The sequence below is a fragment of the Tursiops truncatus genome, chromosome 3, assembly GCF_011762595.2.
Source record: "Tursiops truncatus isolate mTurTru1 chromosome 3, mTurTru1.mat.Y, whole genome shotgun sequence".
NCBI lineage: Eukaryota > Metazoa > Chordata > Mammalia > Artiodactyla > Delphinidae > Tursiops > Tursiops truncatus.
Window position 1 is genome coordinate 14,131,095 of NC_047036.1, and position 23,730 is coordinate 14,154,824.

The 23,730-nt window shown below is 43.4% G+C and overlaps 1 protein-coding gene across 1 annotated transcript in view; it reads right to left on the minus strand.

Moving 5' to 3' along the window:
• The window catches only part of MYO10 (myosin X), a 193,829-nt gene that overhangs the window by 30,698 nt on the left and 139,401 nt on the right, over nt 1-23,730 (minus strand). Inside the window, exons 20-22 of the mRNA XM_073802031.1 lie at nt 6,033-6,157; nt 5,826-5,940; nt 12-118 (exon numbers count right to left, since the gene is read on the minus strand). Coding sequence (XP_073658132.1) covers nt 12-118; nt 5,826-5,940; nt 6,033-6,157 — 347 coding nt within the window. The remainder of the gene's footprint in view (nt 1-11; nt 119-5,825; nt 5,941-6,032; nt 6,158-23,730) is intronic.

A 23,730-nucleotide genomic window follows, 5' to 3' on the forward strand; every position in this document is an offset into this window, starting at 1 on the left:
GCACTTCTTACCGTGCCAAGTAGCCCAAGACGTGGGCCCGGATCACCATGGCCGCCCGAGTCAGCTCCTCCTCTCGCCGCTTCTCCAGTTTCTGCTCCAAGGACTCGCGAAGGAAGACCTGCCCAGGAGAGAGCAAATGTCACATCCACAGAATGCGGCAGGCAGTGGTAAGGCACTGCTGAGTCAGCTGTGCCTTTGGTGGGTAAGGCTTTTTTCTTTCTCTGATTTGCTCCAAACACAAAGAGCCATGGTGTCCAGCACAGGGAATCTCAAATTCCTGGTGGGGAGAGGATTTTTTCTTTCTTTATTTTTTTTAAACTTCCCATCTGTCACAGACTAAGATCTTTGTAAAATATAGTAAACAATATATTGCTGGAAAGAAAAAACCAAAGGGGTATATAAAATCCAAGTCCCGTTTTTTTCAGTTATTATTAGTTCAACAGGCATAAGAGGGCTGTGAAATTGCCTTTATAAATCCTTCTCTCACTGTGGGCTGGGACAAATAGTTCATGCGCCAGCACCAGTGCTACAGTAAGTCTAAGTAAGAAGATATCTAGAGAGACTCCCTACATTAAGAAGGAGAAGGAGCGGGGAAGGGGGGGAAGAGAGGGAGGAGGAGAAGAAGAAAAGAAAGGACAAAAGAAAGAAAGGGAGGGGGAAAAAAATCCAAGAAATTTGTAAAATGTTACTTTGCCGTCACATGGAAACGCTCCCTTCATGCCTGTCAAATGATTACGATCAAAGCGTCTTGGCCTCAAAAAATAATGCACATAAAAAAACTGACATTTAAGAATGTAATTCTATAAACTGTTTGCAATTAGAACTGAATCATTTAAGTTACCTCGGTTCAGCCATGGCAAGAAAAGTATCAGTAGAATCGGGACAAAGAGATTGTAACTATTGGCTGGCCTGTTTCTGCCCGTGGGCACCTCAATCCTAGGCTTACCATTTATCTAAGCCTAAGTGTGTCTGGTAACTGGCATTCGTATCAGAATTCCTAATATTTGAAAAGGTATGAAAATACTGAGACCCTCCCTCAATCGTGGTAGCTTTTAATTTTGTAATTTCCAACGTGATGCCTAAGGAAGTTTTGAATTATCTCCTAAAAACAAACACATTTTTTCTTATGCTTTTCTGTTAACGGTCAGCTGGGGGCAGTGGTCGGGGGCTGGTTAAACGACACACGCCCTCACTCATGATTTCTCAATTTATGCTCCAGTGAGTCATTCTGGCCTGTGACGGTGCATTAGGTCCTCCTGATGCCACATTTTCCCAGACTCTCGGCCCTGGCTCTTCCAAGACATTTGGGCAGAAAAGCAAATAAAGAATCCCACCATCATGTGACTCACAGAAGCCTTACCCACTCCTGCTGTGGGTTCCTGAGCATTTGTCAAACTCTCCCACCAAATAATTCTCTCGGAAAAGCTTTTCATACAATGCTCTTCCTATAATTGCAATTAATATGCTCTGCTGATGCATAAAGAGACTGCATCTTGAGCAAAAAAAAAAAAAAAAAGTTTAATGTAAGAAACAGGAGCTACGAGCATAAAGCTTGTTAGTTCAGCAATGAGAAAAAGTTTTCAGAAATATGAAGCAGTTTTCATCAAGACTGGACTTCGAAGAAATATTTAAACTTCTCTTTGAGACGACTTTTTGATATTAAGGATCTTAGTCTAACGCTGTTGCTCTGGTTAGTGTTTAAAAGAAAAAGTAATGAAGTCAAATCTTGAACAAGAGTGGTGATGGTGGTGGTGACATCATAACACAAAAGCATCGATGCCAACGAGCAGTACCTTTATCAGATGAACAAATAGGAAGCTTTATGAAGGAAAGAGCGTCTCACACCTTATCAGAAGTCAAGGGACTGTCTTGGTTGGAATCAGAGTCAGAGAAATACCTGCCTGAGTTTCATGCCCCTCAAAGAGAGCTCTATGCTCTGCCTATTAGATTTACTTCCACATCTTTATCTATCAATAGATTCTTTCCATAACCCGAAGGGCAAACGGAGTAAAATGCTTTAGAGACCTGACTTGGCTTCATTAAGAACATCCACCCTGCATTTATGCAACAACACACAGAAAGTGATGCCAGATCTTCCAGCCCAGTGGTGTCCGCTGCCACGTTGCCATGTTCCCAGGATGCAGCCAAGATCGAGTCAGCAGGATCCAGCTGCTGTGAGCGGAGGCACCGGCCTCGTCAGGCATCATCAAGCAGCTTAGGAAGGGGCAGTGCCCACTCAGGGGGCTGCTTGGCTAACCTTGACTCGATATCCAATACGAATAGTTTCTCATGGCTTTTCCTATCATTTGCTTAGAGAGCTCAAGAGCCTACGGATTATTCCAGTAAAATGTCTTTATAGAATACCTCTTGCAGGATTTATTGCCAGAGAAGAAATAAGGTCGGGCAATGTAGTCCACGGACCAGAAAAGTAAAACGTGCCGGAGTCACGAGGTAGAGGGGAAAGGCAAAACCAGGAAGAAAGAGGGGAGCAGCTGTTCACCTCCGTCTCCCTAAACCTGGCTTCTCAGCAGGGGCGTACAGCAGGATCTCCTGCTCGGGCTGTTCCAGAGGCTTGGACAGGCCTCCTAGCTTCTTTAGGGATGCTTCCCCAGCAGATAAGAATCCTTGCCTTCCAAAGACCAGATGTGTTTTAAGCCAGTGAATTCAGACCTGGCGTCATGTTTAATTTGCTGACTACAGCGCTGCCCACATTTCCCTCTGTCATGGAAGTGTTGACAGAAACTTCTTTACCAGAAGATCTAGATATTTTTTAGAGGTTCAAGGTTTTAAATGCAAAGACCTCTGGCGGCAACACTGACTGAAACACTGCTAGAGTATAATTAAGTGTATAATTAAGTCCAATGTTGGTCAAGGTCAAGGCTATTTAGTGGATACAATTCAAATGCTCTCATGTTTCCATTTACTTCCTAATATTTATGCGAAATGATAAGCTTCCATCCCACTTCTGCTTCCAATGTGTCACCAATTAAAATTTAACTCCTCTTTAAAGATTTCCTTTTCTTGAATACTCTTCTGATCATGTCAATTCACAGTGAGCTCTCTCCTGGAGGTGTGTCCTTATTCCTTCAAGAGATCACACTGCATAATTTATCAGTTGTATGGGATGACTTATCTCCCAGAAACTTAGTAAACCGGGGGCAATGCCCATGTCTTTATGTCTCCGTATCCCTGTGCTACACCCAGTTCTAAGTCTTGCTGGGGCCTGATTTCCACCGTAAATTGTAAATGAAGTTGGATTGATTTTTTCAGAGCTCAGAAAAGAGACCGGTATTGGCTGGGTGAGTCAATAATCTTTGATGTTATTCCATGGTATAAGGCAGTGAGACAGGAGGAGGATATCAGTTTATAGAGAATGTAATACCTTTTTAATTAAAAAAATCAGAGCAGACTATATTCTACTGCCAAGAGCTCCACTTGAACCAACTTCTTTAGAAAGTTCTTTGAGTGACTCAACATACAACAATCTTGTGCCATCACTTATAGTTTTTTAGCATTTAACAGACACTGACTGAGCTCCTACTATGTGAACTCCTACTACGTGCATTGTGTTGTGTAGAAAAACGAACAATGAACTCTACATTCTCTGTTGGGTGACTGTAGACAAGTCGCCAGGCAATACCAAGAAAACATGACAGCATGTTAAGTGTTATAACAGGGCAGAAAACAGAAAGATGTCAATGACAGAGGAGGGGGCTTAGCCCAGTTCAGGGATGAGTTTTGGTTCAGGGTGCAGTGAAGAATGTCAAATAGGACTCCCGTCAAAGCCTGCATCTAAGCAGAGACTTGAAGGAGGAGTTGGCTAAACGGGGTGGAGGGGAGGGTGGAGAATTCCAGGTAAAGAGACCTATACACCTGGGAGGACACACCCCAAGGTGACCCCCAATGAGTTACACCCTTGTTTAATCCTATTAGTGTGGGTGGAACCCGTGACTTTCTTCTAGAACATGGCAAAGGTGATGGGATATCACTCTTTATGGATATGTTACATCATATAAGACTCCACCTTAGGAGACTGGAGCAGGAGTGTCTCCCGCTGGCCCTGAAGAAGTGGGAGGGCGTGGGAGGGGGGTCAGGTGGTTAGAAACTGTGGGGGGACCTCTAGAAGCTGAGAGTGGCCCCAGGGGGCAGCCAGCAGGAAAAGAGGGTCCTGTGGGACTGCAGCCTCAGTCCTACAACTGCAAAGAATGGCATTCTAGAGCCACGTGAGATTGGAAGAGGACCCCAAGCTCCAGAAGGGAATGCAGCCCCAGCCGACACTCTGAGACCCTGACAGAGGACCAGCTAAGCTGTGCCTGGACCCCTGACCCATAGATACCATGAGGTAATTGGTGTGTTTTGTTAAAGCTGCTAAGTTTATGGCTGTCTGTTACACAGCAATAGATAACTAATACAATACCTCTGCATGCCATCTCTACCTTGCTAGATGTTTGCATCTTAAATCCCTGGCCAGCTGAAATCCTTCAAGAGCAGAAGAGTATGTTCATTATACACTTTCCTTTGCTAAGTGGGCTCCAGGTGATGCCTAAATACTTGTCTTTAATCTCACATCAATGTTATAGACTGAATGTTGGCCACCCCCCCACCCCCAATTCTTATGCTGCAGCCCTAACCCCCAAGGTGATGGTATTTGAAAGTCAGGCCTTTAGGAAGTAATTACGTTTAGGAGGGTGGGGCCCCATGATAGGATTAGTGCCCTTATAAGAGGAGGAAGAGAGACCAGAACTCACTCTCCACCGTGTCAGGACACAGTAAGAAGGCAGCTGTTTATAAACCGGGAAGGAGACCTTCACCAGAACCTGACCATGCTGGCACCCTGATCTCAGAATTCCAGCCTCCAGAACTGTGTGAAATAAATGTCTGTGCTTAAGCCACCCTGTCTATGGTATTCTGTCAGAGAAGCTCTGAGATGAAGACAGTCAAACTGCAAGATATGTGTCTCTGTTTCCCTCTTCCTCCTCTTTCTTTTTTTTAAACAAAGAAACTCCTAGGTTAAAAACGTAATGTAAGCAGAAACTTTAAAATATTTCTCTGCTGCTCCATTCCTACTTGTAGAGTCAGGAGGATGAGGCTTGAGGAACACTTCTTACTTTTGAAGACAACCATACACTCAAAGGCCGACCCCCAGCTGCCTGCATTTCTCCCTCTCCGGTGTGATAAGACCCTGGAGGTGGGTGGCAGAAGGAGAATGGAACCCCAAATGAGAGCTCTGGAAGTTCCTGATACAGGGAGAAGAGGTCATACTGCCAATTTTATGGCTAAGTTTTGCTGTTGAGGCCAGACTGCTTATCACTCAGCTAAGGGGTAAAGGCCTCAGTCACACCTGCATGTTTAAAAAAATGGATTTCAACTTGGCTTTCCAGACTGGACTTTGGGTAACCTGCCGGATTTCGGACTACTTGCTGGTCTCCCACACAACAGCTCCTGTGATGCAGGGAGAACATTCAGTATTCTATTCTTATAATGCAACGTTAGAAGGGTCTGGGGTATCACTTCTTAGATGCCAGAGGCTGCCCAGTTCTTCCCTGGCACTGAGTTGCCCATCAGCCAACATTTGTTGACTGACTGAATGAAAACACACGCACTTAGGATCCGATGCTTCAATGTGTCCCCAAGAACACAGTCCCTGAAAATCAAGGGCTTCAGATAAAAGACTCATGTTGGGAGGACAAAGAGTATGGCTAGCATGATACCATGCGTATCTTCCCAACACTGGAATAACAGTTGGCTAGCAGTCATCACAGAACACCGAACTCAAACATCTCTCAGGGGGTTGATGGGACGGTCGTTCTTCTCCGAAATTTTACCTTCGTCTTCCCCAGCTGCCACTCGCTGTTGGAGGTGTCATAGAGCTGCAGCAGGGCCGTGCACTTGCCCCTCACGTCCTCGGGCAGAGCCACGTTCCTCGTCAGCACCTTATATCTGCAAAAGAAGAATGCCCAGCGTCACCTTGTGCTAAAATCCTTTCCCCAGCCCCTCTGCAAAGAAAGAGGGTCTCTGCAGCTCTGTCTTGCCTTTTGTAAAAATCCTGGAAGGGTCTTCGGACAGCATACCCAGCTTTCCGGATCCTGACTGTCTCCAGCATCCCGGAGTACCGCAGCTGGTTGACCACAACTGCCTGTTCAAACTGGTCGGGCATCTAAAACATGCCAAGAGGTGAGAAGATGACGTTAACAAGACCGCACACCCCCCCCCCACCATGGTTTTACACACACACATTTTGAACCTACACAAATATACAAAACAGAAAACAAACGCCACCCCACATACCCATAGCCTAGCTGTAAGAGCCAGCACCCATGTCAATGCTGCCCCCCATCCTTAGCCCACTTACTCCCTGACCTTGGATTTGTTTTGAAGCAAGTCCCAGACAGTACACACTCTCATTTGTAAATATATCAGTATCACTTTTATTTTTTAATTTTTGGGCTGTGCTTTGCGGCATGCGGGATCAGTTCCCTGACCAGGGATGGAACCCGTGACCCCTGCAGTGGAAGTGTGGACCACTGGACCGCCAGGGAAGTGTTCCAGTATCATTTTTTTAAATAGAACCACAACACTATCTTAAAAGATACCAAGAATTCACTGATATTAATATCCAGGTTCAAATTTCTGATTATTTTACAAATTTCATAAATGGACCACCATTTTTAATGCTATGTTTTCCAAGGAATCTTAAGTGTCATGCAAATATCACTTTATTTACTTTTCAAAATTCAATTTCCAGGCATTTTTTTTAGCTGAAGAATGCAGTGATCCAGTGAGGGCTGGGGGCGGGGTTAGGGGCTGGGGAGGAAAAGGAGCGCTTGTAAGTGGAGAAAACAGACAAAAATGAAAAAAAAAATTAATTTTCTCAATTTCTAGTCAGAAACCCCATTTATCGAGCTCCATGCTATGGTCACTAAATAAATTAATCCCAGAACATACAAACAAAAGACAGAGGAAATCAAGCCAGGACTTAACATTCTGAACCATATTCTCTTATCTGTTCAGTTGCCAAACAAACTGGTGTTGCTGACAGGACAATGGTCTTTCAGGGTAAAGCCCCAAAGTATGCCATTTCCCACTCACAGCTTTTTGGGCAGTAATTTGTGTTTTAATCCAAACACCCCATTCCCTTTAATTAATTCGTATTTTCTTATCTTACACAACTGTGTACAAAATGACTGAAAAATAGTGCCATAGAACACAAGTACATTGTTAAAAAGTGCAAAGACGGTAAGTGGCTTAAATTTGCGAGTCTTAAAAACACAGCCAGTCATTAACACGAAATCAGGCTGAAAGCCATGTTATTCTGTACGCTTTCCAAGCTAGCAAAAAAATAAATCTGAAGAATGCTCTGTAAACCTCCCTTGCAGCGTTTGATGGAAAAGCTGCCATCATATCCAGCACGATGACTTGTCTCAAATTTAATTTCTCCTACAAACATTGGGGTCAGATGTCTCTACTCAGCAGTATTCTACCGGAGTCTAGCCAATAAATAAGGGCGAATATCCAAAGAACTGGGGCTCACTGGTTTCTGGTCTTAATTATTTCAAATATCCCTAGACGAGAAAGAATAAAAGAAAAGCATGAAAAAATTAGCCTTGATAACTCCTTTCCCTTATCTTCGGATTGAAACACAGAGAGAGAGGCAACTGTTCTGAGGGTATTTGCTTAAAATGCTTCTGTTAGATTTATTTGGGAATATAATCTGAACAGTAGCGATCCACAACGACCAGTAGAGAGCTAATATAAAACAAACACTGAATAAGGCATCAGACTTAGTTAACTTTGTTAATTCATAGAGAAATCTACAAATTTCGTATTTAATCATTTGATGCTCAAAGACTTGTTAAATTAAAAAATAAAAAACTCTCTAAATCTCTCTCAAACTTTCACTGTTCCTGACCCATACTTTTTTCCTTGCTCCTTTTCTTTCAATCTCTACTTAACAAAGTCCGTACAATTCCTTAGTTTGGCACTAGTTATTAAAACACTGAAAAATATTACTAAAGGGACACCCCATCCAAAAAGTCCAGCGGCACTTACCATCTTCCAGTCCCTCCAAGGAACATTCCACCTTCGGTTTGGCTCTCAGGCCAAAATTCATATGGAAAACAACTGCCACACTGACCTTTTCGCCACAGCTAAAGACACTGAACAATAATGAACACCATTCCTGTGCTTTAAAAAGTGCTCGGTCGCCATGACAACCCCTCCCATTCTCGGGCTAATTAGTGTGGTGTGGTTGTAGGATTTCATACAGCCTGGGGAGGGGCGGGAGGGTGGGAGGGAGCCACCATGAGTGGCCACTCTTTCCAGGCTCCCATTGTGATTGTGTTTCTGCCCCTTCACAGAAATTTAACCGGGGGAAGGGGGATCTCTTCGCAGATTGTCGCCCTGGGCAACACACAGGGCAATCACGAGGGGAGTAGGCCTGTATTTCCATTGGTGGGTCTCAACTTCCTTTCCTTTCTGGTGAATTTAATGTTCAAAGATGACACAGCTGGAGGGTGGACAAGTCACAACTCAAAGGCATGTGGCCTTTCAAAACTTCAGCTAATGCACTCCAGTCTGTACTGGTAACTCGTTTTCCAGAACTGGAGGTCCTCCCTCCAAAGACTGCCGGCAGTGTCCTAACTGTGAAGTTTTGATGGCCGACAGCAAGGGAGGATTGGGGAAGTAACAGTCATAAACCGGGGCAATGATAGTCCTAGGAGTCTGGCCTTGATCCGTTTACTGAATATAAACGATTAAACACCTACTATGCGCCAGGGTTTTGTGATTCATGCTTTCGGGGGAAACAAAAGGTGGGGGCTGGATTCTTTTTTGTCTTAAATCAAAACCCCTCACCAGAGTAGGACATTCATTACAACTGATGAACCCACATGACACATCCTAGTCACCCCAAGTGCATATCTGACGTCAGGGTTCACTCTTGGTGCTGTACATTCTATGGGTTTTGATGACTATGTAATGACACGTGTCCATCATCAGAGCATCGCACAGAGTGGTTTTGCTGCCCTAAAAATCCTGTGCTTCATGTATTCACTTCTACCTCTCCCCAACAGCTGGCAACCACTAATCTTTTTACTGTCTCCACAGCTTTTTTTTTTTTAAGACTAATTGTTTTAAAGAGTGGTTTTAGGTTCACAGCAAAATTGAGAGGAAGGTACAGAGATTTCCCTTATACCCTCTGACCCTCACTTGCATAGCCTCACAGGGCTGATTCTGTTTCCAAGGACCCTGACATTTAGGAGGGTGACAGGTATGCCAAACATCACGACTTATTTGGTAGATGGCCTACTACAAAACCATACTAAACATTAAAGTTACGTTCCTTGGGAACACGGGACAAAGAAAAGTACTGAGGGGGTATGGGTGTCACGTGAATTTGAACCCAGGTCTGACCCAGACTTTGGGCTCTCACAACTCCTACTCACTGCTGGAGGGGAAGAGACATTCTACACAGAGAACACAGCACGAACCAAAGCCAAGAGGTGGAAAGAGAACCTGGCATGTTCAGTAGTTCAGTCCGGGATGGAACGCGGAGGTGGACGGGGACCTGAGCTGTTGGTGGACACGGCACTCAAGTTTGATGCCACTGTTTCCAGGATCGCGAGTTGCCCGCCGGGGGCAGACCTGTGCTGCAGAAGGATCCCCGTGTTGGTAGCAGCAAAACTGGAAACAAGACCAGAGGCATGGCTGGGTCTATTTTGATATCAGGCCCATCATGAAGTGTTAGGCGGCCATTACAAAATAAGACCAAATTAAAGATGCCCCAGTTAACTCTCAAGCCTTTTTGAAAGGTGAGAAAAAGAAGATGCAGAAAAGTATGTATAACAATGACCCCATCAAATAAAACACCTGCTCTGTGTATGTACATGTGTGTGAATATACACATTTAGATACACAGTGTGCAGAAAAGGATAGGAGGAGACATGCCAGGCTGTTACTGAGTGGAGGGCACTACTATGGGTGGTGGGAAGAAGAGACAGCTGAGAAAAAAGGGGGGAAAATGAGACGGCACTAAAAGAAGGAAATAATCACGTATGTACAATATGAAAAATTTCTATTTGGCTATATATCTTTGAAGACACTTAACTTTTTTTTTTTTTACAAAGTAAAAAAAAAATCAGGTACAGAATGGATTGTAGAGGTCCTACTTTGAACAGCGTGGACACAGAGGCAGAGGAGCAGGGAGATCAGGGGCGAAGCTGCTGTAAGGGAACCTTCAAGTGCAAACGACCCAAATGTCCATCAACCGAGGAGAAGGCAAACAAAATGGTGTATCCATAGAACGGAATATTACTGGCCGTAAAAAATGAAGCGCTGCTACAGGCTGCAACACGGATGAGCCTTGAGAACATGATACTAAGTGAACGAAGCCAGTTACGAAACACCACGTGTTACGCGATTCCATTCATGTGAGACGTCCAGGACAGGAAATCTACGGAGACAGAAGGTAGAGTGGTGGCTGCTAAGGGCTCGTGGAGGGGATGGGGAGACAGAGCGGGCACAGCCAAGAAGTAGGGCATTTCTTTTTTTATAAATTTATTTATTTTATTTCTTTATTTTTGGCTGCATTGGGTCTTCGTTGCTGTGTGCGGGCTTTCTCTAGTTGCGGCGAGCGGGGACTACTCTTCGTTGTGGTGCGTGGGCTTCTTGTTGCGGTGGCTTCTCTTGTTGCAGAGCACGGGCTCTAGGCATGCGGGCTTCAGTAGTTGTGACACGTGGGCTCTAGAGCACAGGCTCAGTAGTTGTGGCACACGGGCTTAGTTGCTCCACGGCATGTGGGATCTTCCCGGACCAGGGATCAAACCGTGTTCCCTGCGTTGGCAGGCGGATTCGCAACCACTGTGCCACCAGGCAAGTCTCCTAAGGAGATTTCTTTTTGAGGTAATGAAAATGTTTTAAGTGTCCGTGGTGATGGTTGCACATCTCTGTGAACCTATGAAAAACCATTGAATTGTACACTTCAAATGAGTCAGTTGCATGGTATGTGATTTATAGCTCAATAAAGCTTAGGAAAAAAAGGTATTGTAAAAGCCAGACTGACACGGAGGCATTTAAAATGGACAAAAAGAGACGGATGCAAGAGAGTTTGTATCCTGGAGACAGGGTTAAATATTTTTAGCTTCAGGTAATTTAATTCTAAAAAAAAAATTAGAACTTTCTCCTCTACAATCTGAAAAAATAAGATTTCAGAATGCCTAGACAAAACAAATGACTGGTAACAGAGCATGCTAAGCCCTCCACAACAATCAATTACGGGTAAGCCCAAGCTTCTGCAGCTAAAAATCTAAATAAAGGGCAACAGACGTGCTGGCAAACAGGGACACAAGACAGGGGAGGTGTTTTACAACAAAGAAAAGAAAAATGCATTTATGTGTTAATGAATATGATTACCCCAAACATTACCTAGCCTTCCATAATTTCAAAAATACTGCATAGAGGGCTTCCCTGGTGGCGCAGTGGTTGAGAGTCCGCCTGCCGATGCAGGGAATGCGGGTTCGTGCCCCGGTCTGGGAAGATCCCACATGCCGTGGAGCGGCTGCGCCCGTGAGCCATGGCTGCTGGGTCTGCGCGTCCGGAGCCTGTGCTCCGCAGCGGTGAGAGGCCCGCGTACCACAAAAAAAAAAAAAAAAAAAAAAAAAAATACTGCATAGAGACAACAAAAAGTGTGATGGTGGACTTGGAAATAGTCACCTGTCCACGGTAAGAGGACATTCAATCTGCGCTTATTTAATGAAAGAAAATAGAATAGTTAATTACCTGTGGACCCTTGAAGTTCTAATGCTTTTCAGCATTTGAGGTCTCACAGAAACCAATGGAGAAGCCCTGAGAAGAGTCCAGGGAGAGGGGGTGGGGTGGGAATGCAGCCTGCCACGCCGAGGTCAGGGGGTGCTGGCAGGGGCCAGCCAGGACTGCAGAGAGAAGGAACTGTCCTCTGACGGCCAAAGTCACACACACTCTGATTAAGCATTACATCGACTAGAAACCGAGTCAGCGGGTGGTGGGAAATCCAGCTCTACTGCTGAGGTTAGACCCTCTCCATGCCTCAGAGTCTCCTGAAGAGAAGAGACACCCAGAGGGGAGAGAACAAGCTGGACAAGGACGCAGCACTGGCACAGAAGTGACTCTTATTTCACTCTGCTGTCATCCACTGTTATCACTTAACACGGATCTATGAGAGCAATTTTTTTTAAAATTTGATATCAGGGGAGAAAACTGTTCTCTCTAGAAGAAATGACATGCTTAATCTGACTCTACATTCATAAATTGATGACTATTATAACTCACGGTAACTTACTTATGCACCTTGTGCCAAAGAGGAATTAAGGCAAGACAAAATAAACTGAAAATAGATACAGTGATTAAAAGAGAACACACAGTAGAAAATGCATTGTATTACCCTTTTTGCCTTGGCTGACAGGAAGCTCAAAGTTAAGTTTCCTTCTCAATACTAACTTCTGTCAACCAGGTATTTTATTTTGCCTTAATTTTTGAATCATTTTTCATAGATGTTAATCAACAGATTCTCAATTCCTTTAAGGAGCCTATATTATTTTTATAGTCTAAGACGGCAACCATAAAATACATAATCTTAAAAACATTAATAATTTTTAAAAAGAAGAATTTTATTATTCTAACCTCAAAGATCTACTGATGATTGTACACATAGAATTTCAAATGCTTGTTTAGCAGCCTTGCAGGAACCAAGTCCTCTTGTTTGTATGTGCGAGGTACCCACAGCAATCCTTCAACTCATACAGCACTCGAAGGCAGAAACCCGATGGGTGGGTTAGATGAGTAATATTATTGCATTTTGCGGATAAGGAAACTGGAAGTGAGCAAGGCTAAATGACTTGTTCAAACCAGTTAATATTTGCTTAAATCAAACAATTAAAGCTCAAAGAACTTTGCATTCCTGAAAACTAGTATGTGAATCAAACTTGATACGAACCATACTTTTCTACTGACGTGTTATAAAACCGGAGGCATATTTCCAGAGGATATAATTCTCAAAGGAGTGAGCTAGAAACTTCTTTAGGGAAAAGATTACAATGAAATCCGGGCAGAGAACGCACCCTATACTGTAGCATTTCCAGAACACTCGGTCTTTTGGGCACATGGAGACATTTTCTAAAAATTTTAACACTAAGGAGGGGGCCTTAGGGACAACCTGTCAGGTGCTGACCTGGTGTAAATACAGGTGATATAAAAAATCACAATTCTAAGGGCCACGGCAATGTAGAACAGAAACCGGCACACGACACTGTAAGTGCAGCCAAATATCTATACACAGAAACAACTAGTGAACAGAGGACACCTTTCGGGAAATCAAATAGCAAACTCTGCGCAAATCCGTCTCCAGTCACTGGTCCCATTAACACAGACAACGAAAGGCTGACAACACCGTTACTTTGGGTCTCAGCGTCAGAGGACTGACAGAATTCAAATGTTCCTTGACTCGCTTGTGGTTGCAAGTCCACCTGCCTCTCCTCCCTGGATACCACCTGCCAAGGACAGGCGCTAGAGAAGAGCCGATACACCACAGTGGACAGAAGAACACACTCAGAACACGTTGAACTCCATCCCGTGGAAGGAGCCCGCAGGTGACAACGTATTTAATGATGACTGCTTTTGCTTTAATAATAAATGCAACTTGATAATTCATGCGGGCGCTTCTGAACACAGGCTACAATTTATTTCCAGAAGTGGTCCTTCTCTCCCTTTTAAGAAGACGCTTAATTTATTCAAAGTCTAAAAACTAGCCACTTGATAGGATCTCAATGTCTTAGAGATGAGGTAAAAGTAAACATTACTTACTGTTTTCATCAATCAAAAGTATTTATTAAGAACCTTCCATTAACTGAGCAACCAGAGGCAACTGTATGGGACGACCCAGAGCAAACCCAGCCCCTGCTCTGACCCGACAAAGGCAGGTTCTCTTTGGCTCCGATCTGCTTGGAATGCAATATGGAAGCAAGCCCTGGGCCTGGCCACACGGGTCCTCAGAGCACAGAGTAACCAGACGTGGGATCTGAGCATTATGCCAACACTTGTTTTATTGCCCTACCTTAGTAGCCTAATACAAAAATAATTTTTTAAAACTTTATATCGATCAGATTTACCTCCAACCCAACCCTGGTAGATTGTTTCTCAAAGTGAGTGGTATAACATTCTAACATTAATTAAAATGAAAGAGTTCTACTTTTCTCATTGTGCTTTTTAATGGCCCCTGACTGTCTTCCTCTGTGAAATACTGTAAACTTTATCTACCTACACACCAGCTCTGCACTGGAGGGACTTATTACACAGTCCGTATCGTGGAGGATTAGGATCCAGCATCCCAAGAAATGTAAAATAAGTTGATTCTTGGGTAAAACCATTACAGGATTCTTCATTTTGCTAAGTAAACATTGTGGAGTGAGAGACACCAGGATTACAGAGACTATTTAATATATTAGGAATATTTGTATTTGCAGTATGATCATGGGATATGCCTTTACCCTAATTCAACTTTAAACACAAACAAGCAAACACATCTTTAGAAGCCTGATAACCCTTCATCAACTTGAAGAATTAAAAATTACATTAGAGTTTATCAAGTCAGTTATGTCAGACTTAGAAGACATTATGCCCAACCTTACACTGAGTGGCGACAAGACTCCGGTCCTCACTCCCTACTAATTAACAACTTAACAAAAAATTAAGACGTGAGGCCTCTCCATCTTTATTTGCTGTCTTTGTTACATCAAATTCTCAAAAGCAGTTAATAAACAGCATGAGTTTATCATGCTTTGAACGGTTTTCAAAAGCATGGTTACTAAAGCAGCAGTATAACTTTCCTGACCTTGAAAAGGAAGTAAACAAAAGCCAATTAAACTAGAGACAAAGGGTCTTTGTCTCACATCAGTCATTTCTCTCCGGGGCAGTTCAACATTTGACACAGTTGTTGCCACTTGCTAAGTTCCACGTTTTGAGAAAAGAGGCAACCGCATCCCCCTCCCAGGCGAGGAAGGGGAAGCATCATGGTTACGCGACTGGTTAAAGCTATTGGTCAGTCCCGGGGGGTCAGATTACAGAGCGTGGAAATTTCTCACTCACCCAGTACAGCCTTCCAACCACACCCTTCCCAGACGAGCACAGTTGAAAAGCAAGGAACTTCAAGCTCTGTTACAGGTGGAAACTGTGGTCCGCACCTCAGATCCACACAAACCCCAACTACTTAATGGGAAGAAAACTCTGAACATAAATAATATACACATGCGTACATGAAACCTTCCTAAGGCACAGCCTTAGCCCTATTATACCCCCTCCCTGCTCCTGAACTTACAGCGCACCCCAAATTAAGACAAGGGCTTCAATTTCACATGGGAGGCCCCCCCCAGTAAGCTCCAATCTACCTCTCCAGTCAATACACCCACACACACCCTCCACGTTTTAGTCAAATTAGAGATAACTCTAGCTGTTTTCTGACTAAAACCTTCACTTCCTGTCTCATCTTGGCTGAAGCCAACTTCTCCACCTGAAATGTCCTCCCGTTGAGTTTCGTGGATATTTTAGGGGTTTCTCAAATACTCCCTCCTCAATAAAATTGTTCAGGATGTATCCAACTGGTACCATCTGTGACCTTGCCCATGCTGTTCCTCCTGTCACATTTTTTTTTAAATTGAAGTATAGTTGATTTACACTGTTGTGTTAGTTTCAGCTGTATAGCGAAGTGATTCAGTTTTACATATATATTTCTTTTTCAGATTCTTTTCTATTATAGGTTATTACTAGACACTGAATATAGTTCCCTATGCTATGCAGTAGGTCCTCGTTATTTTATATATAATAATGTGTATTGGCTAATCCCAAACTCCTAATTCATCCCCCTCCCTTTTCCCCTTTAGTAACCATAAGTTTGTTTTCTATGTCTGTGAATCTATTTCTCACAATTTTTTTTTATATCCATTAGATATCCATGTGAACCTTCATAAGAGTATAAATTCCTTTGGGCAGGAGCTGAATCTTATGAGTTTCTCACTAAATTGCTGCCCACTGGACTCGACACCTCAGATAGGTACCCACTTATCCTACTGTATTGCATAAATGAAAGGGTGGTCCTGTTTACAGCTGTTTCAATGTACTTGTTTGGTGATAACTTAGAAACCATATCAAAAGCACAGTACAAGAAAGGAAAAACTGCTAAGTTAGATTTCATTAAAATTAACTTCTCTGTGAAAGACACTGTTAAGACAATGAAAAGACAAGCAATACACTGGGAAAATGTTTGAAAAATACATAGCTGAAAAAGACTGTAATCAGAATACACAAAGAACACTTACACGTTGACAATACGAAAAAACAACCCAATTTTTTAAAAAGGTAGAAGATCTGATCAGAGACACCATCAAAGAATCTATAGGGGTGACTAAGAAGCATATGGAAACACACTCAACAACAGATATCTCAGGAAACTGCAAATGAAAACAATGACATGCCACTGCACACCTATTAGAATGGTAAGATCCAGAAAACTGATTAATATCAAGTGCTGACAAGGATATGGAACAGCAGGAACCTTAACTCACAGCTGGCTGAATGCAAAACGATGCAGCCCACTTGGAAGATAGTTTCTTACAAAGCTAGACATAGTCTTAACATACAATCCAGCAATCACACTCCTAGGTACAGTCATTCCTCTGTACCTACAGGGGATTGGATCCAGGACCCTACCCTCCATGTATACCAAAATCCACATATGTTCAAGTCCCTTATATTAAATGGTGTAGTATTTGCATATAACCTATGCACATCCTCCTGTATACTTCATCTCTAGGTTACTTATAATACCTAATACAATGTAAATGCTACCTACATAGCTATATAAATATAATGTAACTGCTATGTAAAGAGTTGCCGGCATGTGACAAATTCATGTTTTTCTTTTTGGAACTTTCTGGAATTTTTTCTCCTGAATATTTTTGATCTGAGCTTGGTTGAATTCGCGGATGTGAAACCCTTGGATCAGGAGGGCTGACTGTATTTACCCGAGTTGAACACTTATACTCACACAGAAACATACACGTGAATGTTTATAACAGGTTTATTCATAACCATCAAAAGCTGGAAGCAATCATCATGTCCTTCAATAGGTGAATGAAAAAGAAACTGGGGTACATTCATTCAACTGAATATTATTCAGATTTTTTTTTTTTTAAAAAGCTGTCAAGCCCTCAAAAGACACAGAGGAACCTTACATACATAGTGCTAAGTGTACGTATGTGATTCCAATTGCATGATACTCTGAATAAGGCAAAGCTATAGAGATGGTAGAAAAATGAGTGGTTTTCAGGACCTGGGGGAGGGCTGAATAGATAAAGAAGAGGAAAATTCTAGGTTGGGGAAACTATTCCCTATGATACCATAACGGCGGCTCCGTGACATGATACATTTGTCAAAATCCGCAGAACTTTACAGCAAAAGAATGAGCCCTGTAGGATCACCCCAGGAAATAACCCAGATTGTCACAGAAGAATCTAAATGTGTTACAAATGTATGAAACAACATCACAGGGAAGGACTGGGGGGAAAACCTGCAACTAAAGTAGCTTTGGACACGGATTCTATTCAGTCTAAGACTTAGAGGCAAAAGGAGTCGCGATACTGATACCACTATATGTTTACACTGGAATGGAACAATTAAATGGATGGTGGAAGAAAACCTTAACGAAACTAATGCTACCCAACTAGAGTTGATTTACTTTCATGAGAACAGCAGCAGAAAAACCCAACTCTAATGCTGGCTTGACCTCAACTCTACAGCGTACCAGTCACAAGGTCCAAGCAGTCCTCAAAATGTGCTTCTAGAGAACAAGCCGAAAACACAGCTCAATACCCGCCTATGTTTTTCAGTTGTTCATATGACACAACTGGAATGTGTTTCTATGGGAAAGAGTTCAGGTCAAGATGCACTGAAGTCACTTTTCAGCATAGTATTTAATGAGGACAGATGTAAAAGACATTGGGAGATACAAGTAAAGCCTTGTTTTCTCCATTATCATTAAATGAAAGAATAATGCATGCAAAGGTTTTTTTTTTAAAATCAAAAATATAGAGAATATATGTAACGAAAACCCCACAGCTCTCCTGGAGAAAACCACCCTTGCCAGTTTTCTGTGTTTTCTTCCAGACGTATTCTATGCATGTATAAATGTAGGACTCTGTGCATGTATACAGATGCATGCATGCACATACAAATAAATACAAGCTTCATTTTTTTTTTTTTTTAAAAAAAAGCAAAGACATGTTTGACGTTTTGCTCTATTTGCCTAAGATCATCCTGGAGAATTCCGACACACAGATCTCCCGTGTTTTTTCACAGCAGCACACTATGTCATTCCTAGAATGTGTCTAATCAGCTCCCTATGGAGGGACATTTAGGTTGGTTCTACCCTTTGCTGTTTTCTGTTCAGCTTTTACTGAATGAAAGGAAATAAAGTGGAACCCTGGAGTCCCCACACCAGGAAATTTCCTGTCAACACTTCCATCCCTGGCTCCATCCCTGACCCCCTTTGTTTCATGGTGGATGCATTTCTGTACTTTTGGTGCCAACGGTTAGGAGCCCCCCACAGAATAGGAAGGTGATCACCGCAGTGTGAAGCTTTATAACCTCCCCTATCTCTGCCCAACCTCTACATCTACGGAAAGGTGATTACTGAGATGCCTTATATGTGAGACAGGCTCTTGTTCTATGAAAGGGTGACACTGTGGACTCCCTGTTTATATTGTGTCAACATCAGTTTGACATTTTAATCAATCAGTCAGAAACTAATTACTGATGAGAAGAATAACTTGCAATTTAATTCTGCCAACTTTCTATTACGTTCCAGCATGTTAGACCATGGAATTTGGGGAGTTTATCTGCCACACTGTATAACAAGGTCATTTAATAGTATTTCTAGTCCAAATGATGGCTAGAAACCTAAAGGGATGGCTTATGATAGAAAGTGGTGTGTTTAATAAAAACAGCAGCTACCTATTCATGGAACAGTGACCCATTTCCGCTCTACATGTATCTCTCGTAACCCTTACAGCCACCCTACGAGTTAAATCAGTCCATAATGATCAAATTAAATTTGTGATATAAGGTGAGGAGAGGCAGCCATTTGGGAAATGCTATTAGCTGACATTTGCACAGCACTGTATAGACCAGATGTCATGTGTTCATCTCTGCCGCCCTGCGAGGTGGGCAGGGCAGCTATCAGCATCTTCATTAAACAGGTCCAAAGAAGGAGTGATCTGAGCCACAACACACCGCAGTTACCAAGACAGAGGAACAATAGGTACCCACTTCTTCCAACATCAGAATCTCTGCAGCTTCTGCCAAAGCTTCCCTAGAATGCTGTAACTCCTCTACTTATCCACAAGTTCGAGTCCAAAGAGACTTCGTGTGAGTAGATGCTATGAGCGTCTGTGGGTGGCCGATGTGCATCTGTTCTGGTGCCCGGATTAGACTGTGTTTATGGATCTCTAGGGTGGTGGTGGTAGTAGTAGCAGAACTACTACTATTAGTAGTAACAGACTGGTAGCAGCAGCAGTCATGGCAGCAGCAAGAATGAAGGCTCACGTGTGCCAAGGACTAAGGGCCACGCACGACGCTCACTTTGTAATGCTAGCTTTTCTTGAACTCTGGCAACTCTGAGGTAGCGATCATCCTCATTCCCGTTTTACTGATGCCTAACCTGAGGCACAGAGAGGTTAATTAACTTATCTAGGGTCACGAAGCTCCTCTGAGACAGAGCCAGGGGAGAGTGAGGGTCAAGTCTGCATTAAAGCCCCTAGCTACACTGCTCCTCTGCAAGGTGCAAGTTCAGGAGGCGGGGTGGGAAGTTCCTGTAGCTCCAGAGTATTCATTGTTTAACAATGGAGTTTGTTTCCTGATACATTTGCCCTAAATATTCCTGAATGAAATTCATCACAATAGCTATCTTGGTAGCAGACTTTAAGCCAAAACAGAAGTCAACTTCTGAAGATTAAAACACACATGAGACAATACATTCAGTTAGAGCAGGGGCTGGCAAAGAACAGCCTTGGAGCCACATCTGGGCTGCCATCTGTTTTGTAAATAAAGTTTTATTGGAACACTGCCATGCATTGTAACCGCTTTCACACGACAGTGGCAAAGCCTAACATATTTCCTATCTTGTCAATTACAGAAGAAGTTTGCCAACCTGAGCCGGAGAATGAAAGCCAGGGAAAGGGCGCACACAAATAGTACAAACTGAACTGTGTTCCAAAGGTAATTTTATATACCAGGTTTCGAGAAATCAATAGGGAAATAAAATAAAAAATACGTCAATAATTTTGAAATTTATTACATGTTGAAATAACATTTCGGATTTGTTGCGCTAAAGCCTAATTTCACAAAAATTTTTTTTAAGTGTGGCTATTGGAAAAATGTTAATTACATACACGACTCACATCTTACTTCTACTGGGTAGCGCTGCCCTAATGAATGAGGCTGAACCTCTGCTCTATAAGGACGTGGACAGCTTGATACTATATTCTACTTGCATTTGTTTGAAACTTGGAGCATCTTTTACATAAATGAACTGTCAGACTATTTTAATACACGGCTTAAAGAGAGACAAATAACACATACTTCTTCTCATTGAAAACATTACCCATCGTTCAAAGGTGAAAACCAACACTCCCACAAATAACGTGAAACAGAAGAGACCTCATGAAGAATTTTCCTGAGGCCAATGACTCTAATGAGACGCGAAGAATTTCCATTAACTTCAAATAAAGTGTGAAACATCAACACAATGACTCTCAAACAAAATATGTTAATTTCATTTTCCGAATGAATTTATGTTTCGTTTCCAAAGTCACTCCAGAATATTCTGGGGGCATCACATTTGTTTTATTTAATTGGCCTCTCACTGTTGTGGCCTCTCCCGTTGCGGAGCACAGGCTCCGGACACGCAGGCTCAGCGGCCATGGCTCACGGGCCCAGCCGCTCCGCGGCATGTGGGATCTTCCCGGACCGGGGCACGAACCTGCGTCCCCTGCATCGGCAGGCGGACTCTCAACCACTGCGCCACCAGGGAAGCCCTGTTTTATTTTTAACAAGTCAGTGAACCCAGAATCTTGAGCACCCAGAAACAGAGCACCACTGGGGGAAGCTGTAACAAAGTTAGATTGAACAGGCCAGAATGGGAACACAGACATTGTGATCTTTTTTCCCCCAAACTTGGCAAGTAAATGCTTACAAAGGCTATATGCCTAACAGCTCCCAATGTTTGGCCCGAGCACCTTAAGTGGGTCCGTGGGACACTTCCTCTTTTGAATCTTAGCTGCCATTGTGGCCATGTCACAAACTTGTTTCCAAACCGCATAAATGTCCTGAAAACCACACGTATTAACATTTGGTCGAGCGCTTCCTTGAGTTACAAGAATACAGGCCTCCTCCATGGCTTCTTTCTTCCATTCTTATGCCTTTCCGGTTTCCTGCCTTTAACAACCGGCCCTGCACCTGCTGCTCTGACCGCCCTTCCTCCCGCTGGCTGTGCATGTTGAATATTGCTCACTGCTGGGTTTCCTCTCCTCCCCTGCATACAAGGGAAGCAGGCAGACACCCCCGCTCTGCCTCGCTCTGGGCCATGAATTCCCAGCAAACCCTGCAGGAAGTTCCTGGTCTTCGTGCCTGCACGTCAGACCCCTCATGGGGATGAGGCCCCCCCGGTGCCCTCTGCCACTCACGTGGGGAAGACAGAAAGAAGTGTGTTCCTGCAAAAATGAGACCCCCCTGGATCGCTAACAGTGGAGCTGGCGTTCAATTCTCACCACTGAAAAGAAGAGACGGTTTCCCTCCTAAATTAAACTCGAGAAGCAGCAAACAATGGTATCTATTATTTAAATATGGGTGACTCTGTACAAAGGATCTTCGTTACCTTAATTGAATCTGAAAAAACCCTATTAAGGCAAGCGGGCAAGCCAGGAAGATTATTCCATCACACGCATGGAGGAGGTGAATCGGATACAACTTGTGTGCTGTGCCCAAGGTCACGTGACTGGCAAGCACTAGGACCTCTGTCTAGATTCTGGGCTCTTCCTTCTTGTAGGAAAACCAGGCGGGCATGACTCCAAGTGTGGCCTGTGACAGGTGCCAGGCCATGAGGAGATGGACACCAAAAGTGGGAAGCATTTAAGAACTTCTACAGCAAGATGACATGGCCACATCATCTTTATTCTATTTTACAAAAGTACCAGTCTGGACTTCCCTGGTGGTCCAGTGGGTGGGATGCCGCCCTTCTACTGCAGGGGGCACGGGTTTGATCCCTGCTGGGGAACTGAGATCCTGCATGCCACGTGGCGTGGTATTCAAAAAAAAAAAATAAGGCACCAGTCCACAACGAATTGGCAAGAATAAAGAGAAGCTCTCTCTTGCTATATATAATTTGAGAGGTGCTGCTTTAGGAGGTACCAATGTCCATTTTGGGTAATCCTAAGAAACTTCTTGATAATCATGTGTACACAAACCTGCCGTTATTACCGTATTATCAATTTTGCATGAAGGACTAGACTTATTCCCCTTTCTATTGTTTAACATCAAATCAGGCTCAACAGATAAGGAAAGTGTACTTATCTAAATGCTTTCTCAAAACTGTTACAAGCATAAAGTGCCTATTCAGAAAATCTGATATCACATCTCTGTTAAAAAAAGTTCTCGGAACTGTACACAAGATAAAATCCAAACATTTGTCTTTCTGCATTTCCAGCTTCATCCCCTCCACTCCTCGTCTCAAGTTTTATTCTCCAGTGGGGCCCATGAAGCCTCCCTTGTTAATGGAACTCCCACTGTACTCAGGGCAGCTGTCCTGGGAGTGAGATCATTCTAAGTCAACTCTGCAAACCCATTCACCTTTGCCAGATATTCACTCTAACTTCCTGTGGAGTGAGGCTCAGCCCCAGGCCCCAGGCTGGCCCTAGAACCAAGCAGAGAAGCCAGCACCAGGGAGATGTGAGGCAAATCTACTGAGATTCATTTTTTTTCTTCTTCCTAATAAAAGGAGAGCCATTCCTTTTGGCCCAGCCCTGATTCCTTTCAGAGGTAATGCTTACTCCAAGAGGCCAAAGCCTTTGTTTGCTTTACTCAGAGACGCATCCCAAGAGTACAACAGATCCTCAAAAACTATCTGTTGAAAGAACTGAATAAGGACGTTCTGTGAGGATGTGATAGCTGCCACTATGGCAGCCATTTTGCAACCTTGAGGAAGGACCAAGGGAATTGCAGACGCATCGCTGTGAAGCCGTAATATTGTGAAGCCTCTAAACAAACGCTTCTTCTAAAATGTGATCCTTATGTATTTGTATGCTGTGTAGGTCACTGTTGGCCAAGTTATTTTGTGTCCTGTCACTGAAGAGTTGGGGTCTGCCCAAAGGGACATCAAGGGTATTGTGTGTGCGTGTGACACACTTGTGTGGTCTCTTGGTAGATGGACGAGGTCCTGTGGAGGAAGGGAAGGATCACCCCTAGGAAGGAGGGGGCGCCAGTGAGGAACGGGCTTAGACTCCAGAGAGATCAAGATCCATGGTGAAAACGCGAGGCTGATGTATGGCTTAATACTCTACAGCGGTTAATACCGTCAGCCGCAAAAACACTCAGAAGGCGAATGAGCAATGGAGCAGAGGTCAGCAGTGGCAACGTGAGCTGGTGTGTTGTGTCAAA